Source organism: Chrysoperla carnea, chromosome 5 (assembly GCF_905475395.1).
Source record: "Chrysoperla carnea chromosome 5, inChrCarn1.1, whole genome shotgun sequence".
NCBI lineage: Eukaryota > Metazoa > Arthropoda > Insecta > Neuroptera > Chrysopidae > Chrysoperla > Chrysoperla carnea.
In genome coordinates, this window is record NC_058341.1 from 6,951,520 (window position 1) to 6,967,013 (window position 15,494).

General features: G+C 30.5%; 1 protein-coding gene across 5 annotated transcripts in view; it reads left to right on the top strand.

The window, feature by feature from the left end:
- LOC123301763 (liprin-alpha-1) overlaps window positions 1-15,494 on the top strand; it is a 197,993-nt gene that overhangs the window by 177,800 nt on the left and 4,699 nt on the right. For 4 of the 5 annotated variants that reach the window (XM_044884650.1, XM_044884651.1, XM_044884653.1 and 1 more), the window contains exons 2-10: window positions 4,754-4,855; window positions 5,938-6,102; window positions 8,801-8,875; window positions 8,952-9,077; window positions 10,161-10,340; window positions 11,467-11,754; window positions 11,927-12,064; window positions 12,402-13,358; window positions 15,171-15,334. In XM_044884650.1, the coding sequence (XP_044740585.1) occupies window positions 4,754-4,855; window positions 5,938-6,102; window positions 8,801-8,875; window positions 8,952-9,077; window positions 10,161-10,340; window positions 11,467-11,754; window positions 11,927-12,064; window positions 12,402-13,358; window positions 15,171-15,334 (2,195 nt within the window). The remainder of the gene's footprint in view (window positions 1-4,753; window positions 4,856-5,937; window positions 6,103-8,800; window positions 8,876-8,951; window positions 9,078-10,160; window positions 10,341-11,466; window positions 11,755-11,926; window positions 12,065-12,401; window positions 13,359-15,170; window positions 15,335-15,494) is intronic. The other variant, XM_044884652.1, reaches the window with a different exon arrangement.

The window sequence follows — 15,494 nt, forward strand, 5'->3', positions numbered from 1 at the left end:
AAAACTGGTTAGAGAAATCATATTGATATTTAATTTTTATGTAATTTGTTCTCATGTATGTTATTAAATTGCCTATAAATAAAAATTAAGTAAATTATTGTTGATATTTATCACTGTTTTAGTCACGGGTACCTCCGACACTAATTCCGACCCGTCAAGAAAGCTTTGGGAAGTTGATATCTCAGGAACCGTATTTCGGGGCGGATTTTAGCCACTGGAATCGACTTTGTCACTCTAAAATTAGCCTTTTACGAAGTCTATTCATGAAAATTGAATAATAATCATTTTTTACGATTGTCTTAAGGATACTTTAACTGTCGATATCCATCGAGCCGTTTGGAAGATACTTTTGACAGTCGGGTAAAAAATAAATTACCTTTTTTCATAAAATAATAAATTGGAAAATTTGAATGTTGTTATTTAGGAACAATCCAATTATTTTGTCACAAAATACAATCTTTAACAGCAATGAATTTGATTAATATACTGTTTTAATACTTATCTTGATTAAAAATCTATTGTATTTTGAAATTATCTGAACCGAACACCAATTCCCTAACTTCATCCTACTTTCTCCTTCAATTAAATTATTTGATATTCATTACAATTGTATTAATAAACTACCCCCACCCCGTCTTTCCTTCCTCTTCATTAAACAATTCCGTTTTTGCCGTTCACTTTTATCCTGTTTAAATAAATGAATCATTTTAAGATAAATATCAAATTGCTTACAATCCATTTAACAACGCCCAAATAATCATCTTTTGGTTTCATGTGTAATGATTTCTAACTTTCATTTGCAAAACTTTTATAATAATTTAAACAAAAACTCGGAATACGATACATGTAATATTTTCTTAAGTATCCGATGTCCTATTTAAAATATCTAGTTCTTTTGCAAAAATTTTATTTTTCATTGATAATTATTGCAATTTGAGTAAAATCTTTGTTCCAAGTAACTGGAGGTAAAACCACTTATTTTTTCAGTTATGGGTATGGGTATGGGTATGGAGGTTAGCGGGCCATGTTCGAGCATCGGGCCTCGAAGCAATGATTCAGAATACCAAGCCAAATAGACCCTTGAACTCTATCCCCGCTACGCTTTTCAGTGGCTATTATAACCAACTGATGTACTGAAACCCAGGATTTGCCTAGCGCTGAGTTTCCTAATTTCTTCTGATTCGACTATGGCCGGACCAAACCATTTCCTTCGCTGCTATATGAGCGCCGGGCAGTAACAGAGAAAGTGGATCGATGTTTCTTCTGAATTTTCTCCGCATCTGTCACACGCGGGAGATTGTCTTTTTCCAATCTGATGTTGGAACTTGTTCAGGTTATCATGCCCTATGAGTAACTCTACGATGACTCTAATATCAGCTCTGTTTAGTTTCAAGATCTCCTCGGCTCTGTTCCCGAGCGAGTTTCCTTCACCCAACAGGCTTTTGGCGATTCGCCCTCCCTCGTAGCTGGTCCATGCCTTTAATTATTGGTTTTCAAAAAAAATTAGCATTAATTTCCCAACGTGTTTTCAATTTTGTAACGTAATAAAAGGAATAAAAAAAATAAAAAAAGCACGAAGTATTTAAGTTACAAATGATAATAATACAAGCTTTACATGTCTTGTATAAAGCCAATTAATTTTAAGTTAACAGCCACTTTTTTTTTTAATATTGGTTTATATTATGTATATCGAGGGATTTTCATTACATCTCAACTAGCAGCTGGAAAGCTGGAGCTAAAGTGAAAGAAAATATCAAATTTTATATACATCTATAAGGATGTATAAAGTAACATTTTGTTCTGAACCAATTACATTTTATTTTTATCTACTACTAGCTGAATACCCGCTCTCTTCGCTGGGTTTAAAAGTACCCTCCCTTGCTTTCACTCATCCCCCTTCCATAACACTCAAAATGGGGTTAGGGATTGTTTTGCATAGGTAAAATATATCAGAGCAGGTGTCCATGAATTGTAACTCGTTCACCATTTTTACAGAAATCTTTAATTTATGGTTCAAAATGATGCTCATAGATGTCGCAGTGAAACGTCTTAGACTATCTATAAATTATGGCTTATGTGTTATTCTGATTTAAGAGCTATATTATTGTAGTCAAGTCCATACTGTAGTTTTTGCGTGAAAGCGTATCAAACAAACAGACAACCTTACTTTCACATTTATAGTATATATAGAGATTACGTACACCAGAAAAAGTACATGATTCTTTTCTTTTTAATTTATACGTATTATTTAACTTCGAGAATTGAAAAACGTTAATTTAATGAGAGTAATTTTTATGAAGATTTGTACGAGTTGTTTTTTGTAACGAGTTTTTAATCTCAATTACAACATTCTATTTTTTCATTAAAATTGATTCTTATGTGCTTTATTTTAATTGAAAGAAAGCTCTATAGGCAGGCGGCTCACCTCCAATTTCACTCCCGAACCTTCGAAATCACAATAAACCGTGATGTCTGTTGTGAAATTTTTCGAACTAGTCTATTAATTTGACTTCATTTTGAGTTGATTGTTGAAAATCCTATCTTTCTAGCATGTATAGAACTGAAGAACGTAATTTTGGGTAGTTTGTTCGATTTCCCTGAAGGTTTCGAATGTTCGAAATTTTGTGGGACGCCATTTTACGATAATTATGAAATGAGCAATAAAACTTTCATCCGATAGAAAAAAATAATTACTAAATTGTGCATATTATTCGATACCTTCCTTGAAAAGGGTAATATTTGAGCAATTTTGCAATAATTTTGACCCAGAGTCGATATTGTAATTTTTTGAATTTTTTTTCTAAACTTATGATACCACATCAAATGATATTAAAAAATTCGAAGTTGATTTTATTTTTAAAATTGTCTTTTTATTCAAATCTCGTTTCTGAACAAAGTAAAAATCCTGCAAATGATTCTTTTTTGCTATTTGTTAAGTTTGCTACTAAATTTTCACCCAAGAAAAGGAAACTACAAAACCGAGATCGAATTTTGAATGTAATTATTTGCAATGTTTACACTTTTAATAATTTTGAATTAATATGCATAGAGTATTTAAACATTTAAATTAATAGTTGTTAAATAAATATATTTCTTAAAATCATAATTATTTTTTAAAAAAACCGCGTCAAATTTGGTTTTAACCTGTCAAATTTGATAAATAACCTTGTTTTGATATCAAATAAGAAAACAGGTAACAACAAATCTTGTTATGTAATTCATTAGGATTTACAATGTGCTTTTGTCAAATTACGTTTTAAATATCATCTACATATCAATTAAAAGAACTAATTAATTAAATACTACACCTTTATTGGCAAGTACTTACAATAATTTATCCATTTAATTTCGTATCTTTGGCGGTTGCATTTACTATTATGTGCATTACCAAAAAAAGTTACGAAAATTTCTAAATTTAATATTATTTTAAGACAAATTTTATCAAATGCATGAAAATTATCGCAGTAGGCTAGAAATGCTTTGAAGGAATCCCAACATTTGATGTGATTGGCGTCAGGATCGGAATCCTGACCCGTAAAGATTTTAAAGTAATATCAAATTAAATGAATAGTGAAAATTGAAAAGTATTTGTGGAGGAAAAATAAAAATGTTGTATATAAGAAAACGTCGTCAAATGCGAAAAGTTTCAAATGATTTATCTGAATATTTATTTTTACTAACCATTTTCTTAATTATGATACGATTTTTTATGTACCTTTTCAATTAAAAAAATGCCATTCATAATTTAAAAAAATTTACGAAAAGAAGAAAATGTTTTTGTTGAATAAATAATTTATGTAACCCAAAATGTCAAACTCTTAATAATAATAAAAAATATATTTTAGATCGTAAGTCTATCATGAAACGAAGTTGTCGTTTTTTTTTAATTTTTGTTAGCTGTGTCAAATTTATAGAAATCAAGTACTACTTTCGAAAGGGGTACAGTTATAAAAATCAAAACCATTTTCCAACTTTTTCAAATGTTAAATGGGTTTCTTTTAACTTAGAAAATCTAAAACAAAAATTCTTATAAACGTAAGCAATAGACCTTATCATCGATTTGCTTTTGTTTCGGAATTGTCTTTACTTGATTGAAAACAGTCCGAAATAAAAAAAGAATCATTTTGTAAATGAAAACCCCTATAGGTTAGGTTAGGTTAGAGTGGCTGTCCTGGGATGGGACACACTTAGACCATAGGGTCCGTTGTGATACCGTAAATGGGTTGGTCCAACCCCGGCCACTACTCCATGAACCATTTGTAGCTGTTTAAGAACAGCACGAGGGCTTTGACGTCGACTGACTTTAGGTTGGAGAGGTCGTCAAAGAGAGGCTGGCTCAAGTAAGTCCATCTCCTCATGACAAGAGCTGGGCAGTGACAGAGAAGATGATACATTGTCTCCTCCTCGTCACCACTGTGACAGCTCCTGCAGTAGTCGTGATACACTGCCAGACCTAAGCGTTCAGCATGCTTGCCGCCAAGCCAGTGTCCTGTGATAGCCGCAATCACTTGGCGAACAAAGGCCCTTGGAAGTGATATGAGAACTTCGGAACGCCTGCGATTGTACTCAGACCATATCTGCCTTGTAGTACCACAAGTACGTTCTACCCTCCAAAAGCCCTATAAGAATCATACAAAATTTTGCGTCATTATGAGCTCACGATCGAATAACTCTTGAGTGAAATAAATAATTGAAATTTTATTCTGTTGTAATTACATTATAAATTAATTTTGATTATTCTCCATTTTTACAGGAATTTGCAACATTGACAAAAGAATTAAATCAAGCTAGAGAACATTTATTAGAAAAGGAGGAAGAAATATCTGAATTAAAAGCAGAACGAAATAATACACGAGTAAGTAATTAAATTAAAATACTTTTCTATATGTACGTTTTTACAAAAATTTGGGTGAAACGAGAATAATTTGATTTAAGTTATTTATTTCCTAAATCGATGTTACATTAGGGGTGATTTCTAAGCTATTACACGCCTGTGAGTGTACTGAAACCTTGGAAGAATAGTACACTTTAAAGTTAGTACTTATCTCCACCAATTAAAGAGTCGTTCCTATTTCTCTCAAGGTACAAAACGAAATTGTCCAAATACCAAATTTAACCGTCACGTGAAGACTTTTTTACACTATATTTTGGAAAATATGATGTAAAAATGACTAAAAACACAATTGAACTGTGAATTAAACGACAAATAAACAACTTTTAAGATACCGTCGAAAAGTTCTACAAATTATAGGACTGTATATTGATTTTGAACGATATTTTGAAAAATACTCAACAAACCGTTGAATAAGCCCAATTTTTGTATATTTGTGTCAAAAATACCCTATACAACCGAGTTTTATCAAATTCCGAAACAAAAAGTTGTTTGCGATTTTTTCTAAGGGGTACACCCCTTAAGAAAATTGCAAAAAAATCGAAACACATTTTTCATCTCCAATTTCGATAAAACTGAGTACAGAAGGTATTTTTGACCCAAAAATTACAAAAATCGCATTCATTTAGTGATTGGATACACAGTTTCTAAGATACCGACCAAAATTCAACACAAAAAGCGATTTTTTCGATCGATTTCATAGAATTTCTTAGAATATGTTTGTCTAAGTCATATGGAGTAGATTATCGTAGCTTTTGGTTCTTAATTACCGTAAAAAGTTTAAAATCTGAGACACAAAATCTTTTTAATCTTTTTACAATTTCTCTTTTCAATTTTACTGATTAAATCATAAAAATATTTCCCTCGATTTGAAAAAAAAAAAACTAATACTAAGAGTAATGAGCAAATTTTTAATCGATTCTCGACTGTTAAATAAGGATTAAAAGTGCTCATAAGTGTTCGTATTAAATAGCTACTTGAAACATTTTAGAATTCATTCAAAGTAAAAATTTATTTATAACAAATTTTTGTTCATTTTTTTACAGCTACTTTTAGAACATTTAGAATGTTTGGTATCCAGACATGAACGTTCATTACGTATGACAGTTGTAAAACGACAAGCAGCAGCTCCATCAGGTGTATCCAGTGAAGTTGAAGTATTAAAAGCGCTCAAAAGTTTATTTGAACATCACAAAGCACTCGACGAGAAGGTATGCTTGTGTTACGTTTATTTTTATCAAATATTTTAAATTTTTATGTCTTTTTAGTAACCTTTTGCATTTTTTTTATGTGTGTGTCTGTTTTAAATAAAATATTAAAACCATCATTTCAATGTGATATAAATTCGTGATAAGATGTGTAGTAATCCAAGAGCTGGCAGCTAAAAATCCTCGTCTTCGATTAGTAGTTCACAGTTTTCGTTCACGTTATTTCCTCTATATGGTAAAAAATAACAGTTATTTTTGCTCTTATCTCTCAGACTAAGACTAAAAATGTGATATGGATACCAACAGAGATAAAAGGGATACATTAATGTCAGAAACATAAGATAATAAATAATTTTGTGTAGTGTCTGGTTTTCTAACATTTTAAAATATTCGAAAAATGTTTACAGCTCAAATAAAAGAGTGAACGGTTTTATTCGTAAAAGCTATTTATCTGTCTTCTCCTTAAAATAGTAAAAGAGCTTGTTATCAAAAACAGGCAAAGTTTAAGTGAAACTTGAGACTGTAGTCATTGAAACTAAGCGATCAATCAGATTTTGAATAGAGCGGCGTAGCGTAGGTTAACTTTTTTTAAAGGATATCTCTGTCAAACCTTTCGAAAATGTCTCATAAAATAAATTTTCTTTGTCTTTGCAAAACTCGAGCTGCGAAGGTAATGAAATATGAAAAAATTACATAATCAAGCATATACGAGTAAAGTAATTTTACGAAAATTATGCTCAATAAGTGTAGAGTCACCTTGTGGAAACAAATATATGTCATTTTTTAATTATAAACAATTCGTGTAGGTAGAGATATTATTTAGGACGAATATATAATATACCAGGTGTATCAGAATAAATGGTCGATAATCTAGAGAGGGTGGAGGGTTTGATACAAGGAACATGTGTGCGAAAACGCTCCTCTTCAAAGAGAATTAATAGAATTTTTACGAAAAATACTTTTGGTATTATAGCGGTTTCTTACATTTAGGGATAATTTTGCTCTTTCTTCAATAGTTCTTTAAGAGTTATATTGTATCTCTCACAATCTCTTAGATAGAACAAAAACTTTTGTTCGAAACATTTTTTGGAAAATCCTAGGGATTCCGTAGAAATTTAAAACTGTGTGCAAAGTTTCCAACGGATGTAGCTTCGAAGGAGAGCATTTCCGGACAAATGTTTCCAATATCAAACTTTTTGTTTCGATGTATATTAACTCCCTTATTATTATGACTATTTATTCTGATACATCCGGTAAAAGACTTGAATGTCAAGCCTGAATATAGAAGTGATGGTGTAGAAAATGGAAAACTGTTTGAAAAGATATACAAGAAAATAAACAATGAACCAACAGATATACGAACACAAGATAATATCATATAGCGGTGTGATTTATTATTAGTAGCAGAAAATTAATTAAATTTTCGTCTTTTACAGAATAATTCTTTTTTATTTGTACACAAAAGTACAAAAGCTCAAATGCTCTATTTTCTTCTTGGCATCAGGGTAATACGTACCGTGATTGACTTAGAAAAGTCTTTAGAACGCAACGGTTTGTGTTGTTGTCTTTTGTGTTTAGTCAATTCAATTTTTTTTCTCCCAAACAGTTTTTTGTAATTAGTTTTTTTTTTCTTCTTGTTTTTTTGTACATATTTTTGTTTGTTTAACAGATTTTTCTTATTATATTCAAGAAAAAGGAAGGAAAAATTCTTCTATGCAATTTTTTCTTTTCATGAGATTATATTATTAGTAATACTACAAGAGACGGTATAAGGTCGAACTTCTTACACTTTTATGAAATTTTATTGATTTTTGAACACTCCTAGCATAGTTTTTCTATCGAAAAGTGTTCATGGCTATTTTTAATTAATTTTAATCAATTTTTTCCATGAGCAGTTTTTTGCAGGCAATCCTATATCATTATTTTCGGCGAATTCATCAAGATATGCCTCGGTTGGTTATCAGATGTGTGAAGGTCGATCTTATACCATCTCTTAAACTATTAGGAAAATTGATCGCCCAAATATTATTATCTACTTTGCAATGAGATTTCATATTTGTATATGTTACTATTAGATGTTGTAATGCGCCCTGAGACGCCCATTGAAACACCTTTCTTTTATACAAATGGAAAGGCTATAATATTTGATATGGATGGTAAAAATATAATATTAAGTCACAGGTCAATCAGAGCCACTCAGTTAGTCAGTGATCAGGGTAATTATATTATTTACAAGTGTAAAATACACTCAAATTAATCGGGATAAAGCGGAAAAACTAATTTTAATTTCTCCGATTTCAATGCCATTCATTCCGATAACATTCCTTTAACGTAACTTGAGCATTTTTTACCATATATACCTAAATAATTGACACTGAAATTTATAGATGTCACCACAGCAGATAATTTCAAAATTCTAAATGGGTTTTAATAATCTAAAAGTGAAAATTAGATAATTAAAAAGTTAAGAATTTATAATTCCAAAATTACGAAAAATTGAATTTATTTGTTCGAAGAAGAAAAACATATTCAGTTCATAAAATTTTAAATTTGAGCCCTGGGAATCTGATATCTTGAGATAGAATAATTGTTCATGAACATTTTTTATCGAATTTTTAGAATTTTCTTAGACTAGCCACTAGAATAGAGGTTATTTAACTTAAATTTTCACTTTTAATTGAATTGAAATGTTTTTTTATAGGTACGGGAGAGGCTACGAGTAGCGTTAGAAAGAAATACAGCATTAGAAGAAGAATTAGCTTTAACCAAAGATGAAGTAAGTATTGTAACATATTTAATATTTTAACTTACAATTTTAAAGCTGAAATTAAATATTTGTATTGATTTTTCAGTTACAGCAATTCAAATTGGGCGGTGCACAAGTACTACCCATTGAAGATAATAATAAACCAAAAGAAAATGGTCAGCCAGAAAGTACGAACGATCAACAGCAACAACAACAAAACTCCAATAATAAGGTAAATTCGGACCAGAGATTTAAAAAAACAACCATTTCAAAACATTTTTTTAAAAAAGTCAATAAATTTGTGCCTGCAAATATTTATTTTTCCTTTTATTACTTTAATTTAGAAAAATGTCAGGGAAAAAATGATTTTTTTAATGAAAAAAATATATGGATCAATGCCTTTTTTTATTTTTATTTTTTCTTATATTTACAATACACATATTACACAGAGTGGTTCGTAAATTTGTTCCAATAAACAACTTTTTTTTTTTCAATTGTGCATGCTTATACAAAATTTAGTAATTGATACAAATTATGATATATTATTATTATACTTGCATGAATTTTAATTTCAAATGAAAAAATGTTTTTAAAAAAGGTCAGGCGTAAAATACATGCACTTTAAAAAAGATTTGTACAGGCAATTCTAAATCACCTATCAAATTATCCAATCGCAATGTTCTTATACTAAGCTGAAATCGTTTTAATACCTTCATTTAATCCTAAAAATGCATGTAATACGATTTTTCGCAATTCCAGTCTATATTAAAGAGGAGGTCAAATTCTGCTTCGTTCATTCGACCTAGAACTTGATCCTCTTTCAAATTGTATTGAATTATTTATCTACAAAAGGACTCTTTTCCGACTGTAAGAGTTATCTACCATTTGATAAAGTCCTACTGACATAAATTTGATCACCCTGTATAGTTTTCAAAATAAAGCCTATGCAAATCTTTTTACAAATTTTATTTTTAAAAATACAAAAGGTCGTCCCGTTTTCCCGTTTAATTTTTAAGCTTTCCTAAAAAAAGCAAAATGCATTCGTATCTTTAAACAAAAAAATTTGAACTGCTTTTCAAAAATGTATTAATTGACTCAAAACTTAAAAAACTCTCCTAATATTTTATTTTCATATTATTTTTTTTTCTCTTTTCATTTTGGTTGGTATTATAAAAAAAATACATGATGATTGCGCATGATCTGTGTGTTGCCTGTGCTACTGTTGTGTAAAAAAACAATTGTTGTCTATAAAAAAAAAACATATCCACCGAAAATCTCAAAAAAAAACTCAAAAACTGTATAATCGTAATGTCAGTGTGTCGTCACTGGTACGTCAACACAACCCCAACGTTCCCCCCAACAACCACCTACAATCACGAATGGTAATAGTAGTTCCAATGTTCCAACGTCGATAGCAGCGACAACGACTACAAATTCAAGTGATAATAGTTCAAGCGGTAAAATTACTGAATTACAAACAGCGTTAGAGAAACAGGTAAGTTTTGTAAAAACTTTGTGTTTTAGACCAAAAAAAACAAAAATGACGAATTTTACAGCGCATTTTCAGTCACCAGTCAGTCAGGTTTTATCGCATCATCCAAATTCATTTTAGATTTTTCATCTAAAATTTCGAATAGATATAGAAAACAAAATTTTTTTAATTAGTTCTTCGAAGTGTGATCATTTTTCTTTTTTTTTTCTTTAGTAAAGCATGTTTGATCATATTTGGATTTCTTCGTAGCTTAGAAAACATAACAAATCACACAAATACATTCATAACATTTTAGAAATTGACGTAGACTCTATGAAATGCATGTACTAAATCCTCGATTTCGATATCTCGAAACCAGATTATAATTTTTAACCACATTCCAATCGGGCTACCTTTCCGCTACCAAAACCTAGTCCAAACAAATGTAGTATCCCCATAATTTTATCAAAAACGGGATTTAGTATAGACATTAGTTAATATTTCAAAAAAAAACTATAGCCTTACACATATTTCCAATTTTAGTTTCTAATAGTTATTAAAATTTGTTTTCTTTTGTTTTTTTAAATAGAAATTTGTTTAAAACATTTTTAGAACGAATCAAAAACATTTAAAAGATCCATGAAATTCATTGCACATTATTTTAAAACTATCAAGAAAAATTATTTGATATTCTCGATAATCAAATGGAAGTGTCCAGGCGACGTTTCTTCTGAAGACGGTGAAAGAACTAGTACGGGGTCAATATACACTTAAAAAAGCCGAATTCTTTACAAACGGCAGACTAGCAGGAAACTGTTCACCGAGATCTCATTCATTATTCGGTGGAAAGTGAAAAAAAAAAGTTAACAAATCCATTTAGCAAGGAATTAAGCGGCCACATACTTCAATCTTTGGCAGACGTATTTGTTAACCTTTTTGTGGATCGAGTACTTAAATTACTTGGATCTTGATGTCCAATTTCGTAGAGATCTAACAAAAACTCAAAAAATCATTTCAAAAAAGTACAAGGCAAGCCCCAACTACGTTTGATATCGAGATGTAAAATAACTAAAATATTTATTTTATAGATACTCAAAATCCAAAATAAAATTCAATTACAAAACCATTTCTTTTTTTTGTTTTATTATAGTCAAATGAATTAAGTACGTGGCAACGACGTGTGGCTGAACTAACAACACGTATCGGTGATCTAGAAGAGAATTTATCGAAAGCGCAAAAAGAATGTATCAAAGCACAAGAGTCAAATTCAAAATTACAACGTGATTTACGTGAAAATGTCGCTCAAAAAGAAGATCAGGAGGAACGTATTGCCACCTTAGAGAAACGTTACTTAAATGCCCAACGAGAGTCTACCTCATTACATGATCTTAATGAGAAATTGGAACAAGAATTACAACATAAAGAGGCACAACTAAAGGTATTTGTAAAAAATTATTCATTGTACAGGGTCTTTCATTAAGAGATGTCATTTAAAATTTAAAAAAAATGCAAAACGCAAATTCTTCATCACATTTTTTTATATATATATAACTTATTGAAACACCCATTACTTGAATTTAGAAAATATTTGTTTAAATTTTTGTGTTTAGTTACAAGAAGAAAAAATAGCAGCTATCCAAGAAAAATTAGAGTTAGCCGAACAAAAATTAGCTCAATATTCTAATTTACCAGAAATGGAGGAACAATTAAAACAGAGAATGGAGGCATTGACGCAGGTGAGAGCTCAGGTACGAAACGCATCATCCAATTTGGCTAATATTTTTTTATTTTTAAATTTTTTTTATTTTTTAAATTCAAATTGCGCTTTTACTAGCTAAAAGATAATTTCCCTTCGCATAAAATTTTATATTGACGATAATATGGATTTTTTTCAAAGGATCCTACAAGAACCGGGATCCTTTTTTGTTAATAAATATTTAATATTAAATTGCTCCCATTTTCGCTAAGTTCCTAATTCATTGCTAAATACTACCAGCAGGCGCATATTCAAATCATATTATTTCATTTTTATCAAAAACGTTTTTTACAAATTTATATTTAAAAAATTTTGTTACAAATAAATAGGCACAAGAACGTCATGGCTCAGCTGAAGATCGAATTCAACGTTTAGAAAATACATTAGAAGAAAAGAACGCAGAATTAATGCGACTTAATCAACGATTAAAAATGAACGAAGAACATAATACACGATTATCGGCAACAGTTGATAAACTTCTATCCGAATCGAATGATCGTTTACAGGTCCATTTGAAAGAACGTATGCATGCGTTAGAAGAGAAAAATAGCTTAACGCAGGAATTAGATAAAACACGTAAAGTTATGGAAGACTTACAAATGGAAAAACAAGATATTGTTAAGGAATTAGCAAAATCACGTTTAGAAATTGACAACGTAAAACGACAGATGTTACAGCAAGAAATTGCTTTCAATATTCAACAAACCGATGCGTTAACACGTAGTCTTTCACCAAACAATGCTACAACTATCGATACATCATCATTCTCACGAAGTGCCAGTCATACAAGTTTCGACACACATTCGTTACCACGACGAACTTCCTCAGGGGCAAATAAATCACGTGCACAACAGATTGAAGAAGAGAATAAATATAATCGTACGTTAGCCGAACAAGAATGGGAGAAATTACAACAAGCCCACGTACTCGCAAATGTCCAACAAGCGTTTGATGTGTCTAGTGATGCTGAAGGTGACGACAATGAAAGTATATTTAGTGCGGCTGAAATGTTATCCCCGTCAGGTCATACCGATGCACAAACTTTAGCAATGATGCTACAAGAACAGCTGGATGCAATTAATAATGAAATACGGTTAATCCAAGAAGAAAAACAAAGTACGGAAGCACGAGCTGAAGAATTAGAATCACGTGTGGGTTCATTGGAGCATATGAATTTGTTGGCACGTGGACGTAGTCTTGAAAGACAATCACCGCCGGTTAGTGGCCGATCAACACCCAAATCGCATCATTCACCACAACGTGATTATCTACATAAGTATCATACGGTAAATATAAATTTTATTTTTTTATTAATACGGCATGCGTTCGATTTATTTTTTCGAGATTACTTTTGAAATTAGTGAGAGAGAATTTATTGCACTTTTGTTTGATACCATCATTTCTGTTTTTCATTCTTCCGTTTGGTTTTTTTATTTGTTCATCATTTTTACTCTTCCCACTACCACTTACTTGTGTGTCGAGTTTTTCTTTCAGCATTTTGTGTGTTTTGTTTCTTGTTTTGTATGTGATTAAAATGGGATTATTTAAAAATTTGTGAATTTTCAGGCTAATATTTTTTACGTCTGTACTCTTTTCGTCCAATCTGATGTCAGAACATGATGTCTGAATTTAAAATTTCGATTTGTAATAATAGCTAGTGTAATAATAGCTAATAACAGTTTTGATTTTATTTTTTGTGTATTTTTAAATGATCCCATTTGAATGTTTTTTTCAAATTCAAAATTTCAAATTCAATGAAATTTTAGAAGAAATTGTCTGTGTGTTTTTTCATAATTCACTGTTTCATCAAAATATGTATAAAAACCAAAAAGGGCTTTATTTTAAATGACACAACGCGCGCATTTATATACACAAATACATTTTTGGAAGACGATGCGCGCGTCACTTAAATTAAAAACGGTCTTATAATATTTAAACACATAATTTTATATGAGTTGAGATTTATGATGACCGGAAACCACCAAGCTGTGCAGCAAGCAACAAGCATATATAAATATATTATTTGTGTTAGGCTCCTGCCTCAATGTCCCCAGCTCACTTGCATCAGTATGCAGCAAATTTAACTTCACCGGGACAACTATCTGAATCTCTGCCCTCCAGTCAGGTTGGTTTATCTAACCCCACCTTTAAACACTTTTAACCAATATTTTCATACATACACACATTTCATATCCACACATCAAAGAAAATTACACATTTTGTTCACTTTTCATCTTTTGTTTTCTTTTGTTTTCAATGTCATTTTCCTATTGTACACACAAAATTACACACTTGCGCACTTTTGTTTTATTTTTCTTAACATCTTCTGTTTGGAAAATGTATCTTTTTTGTATGAAAATTCGTTCACATCAAATTGTTACAGTAAGAAATCTTTCAGTTGATAATTTATACAAACTCAAGAGTATCAGAACTAGACAGTATACAAAGCTTTGAGGGGTTCGGGAAGTTGATAACCCTCTAAAAATGTTATCTCTAATGCTAACCCACCGTAAATATCGATTTGAATCCTACATTTCAGCTTATTTAAACTACAAGGGCCGTTGGAGAAGTTTAGACGTTCGGGAATTAATCTGGCTTGTTTTGAGAGTTCTGAGGGGTTCTAAGGATTCAAATTAATAGCTTCTGAAGTTTTTATATCGATTTTTAAAAGAAATGAGAACGAATTCACAAAAAAAAAATACATTTTTCATTGTTTTTCACTAAATGTATAGAGAAATTGTAATTTTGAAATCCACAAATCGTATTTTTTTTTAAAACTCAACTTTTCTTTTGAATAAAAAAATAATTTTTAATATTTGTGATTTCAAAATTTACAAATAAAAATCATCACCAGCATTTTTCAAAAAATTCACAAGTGATGTATGTTTTTCTATTAAAGAAAAGTCGCATGCATTTTTTTTTTCAAATATTTCTCAATATTTCTTTTTAGCTGAATTAATCAACAAACCAAATTTTTTATCTTTCAGATTTTCAGTCAAGCTTTTTTTGCTTTAAAACAAAAATACACAAAAAAAAATTGTTTCGTCTTGGACGCAATTGATTTCAAATATACTTACAATAAAATTGTGTTTTTTCAGCTTCAATTAGCTGCAATGAGCGGTGATGTCTCACGAGAAGAATTACATGCAGCGGCTGGAGGTGATAGTAGCAGTGGAGGTGGAGCATCACCCTTAACTGCACGATCGTTACGCCTAGAACGTGTTGCACAAGCTTTAGCTCATAGTCAAGAAGAATTACGAAGGTTAGTTATATTTATTTTCTTTTTTTAAATTTCAAACTTTATTAATATTTAGAGTTGTCACTGTAGAAAGTTTTGGTAACTAACGGGGTCCATATTCATTCTTATAAATGGATCTAAACACTATTGCAAGATATGTGCACATATCTCACAAAAACTGGTA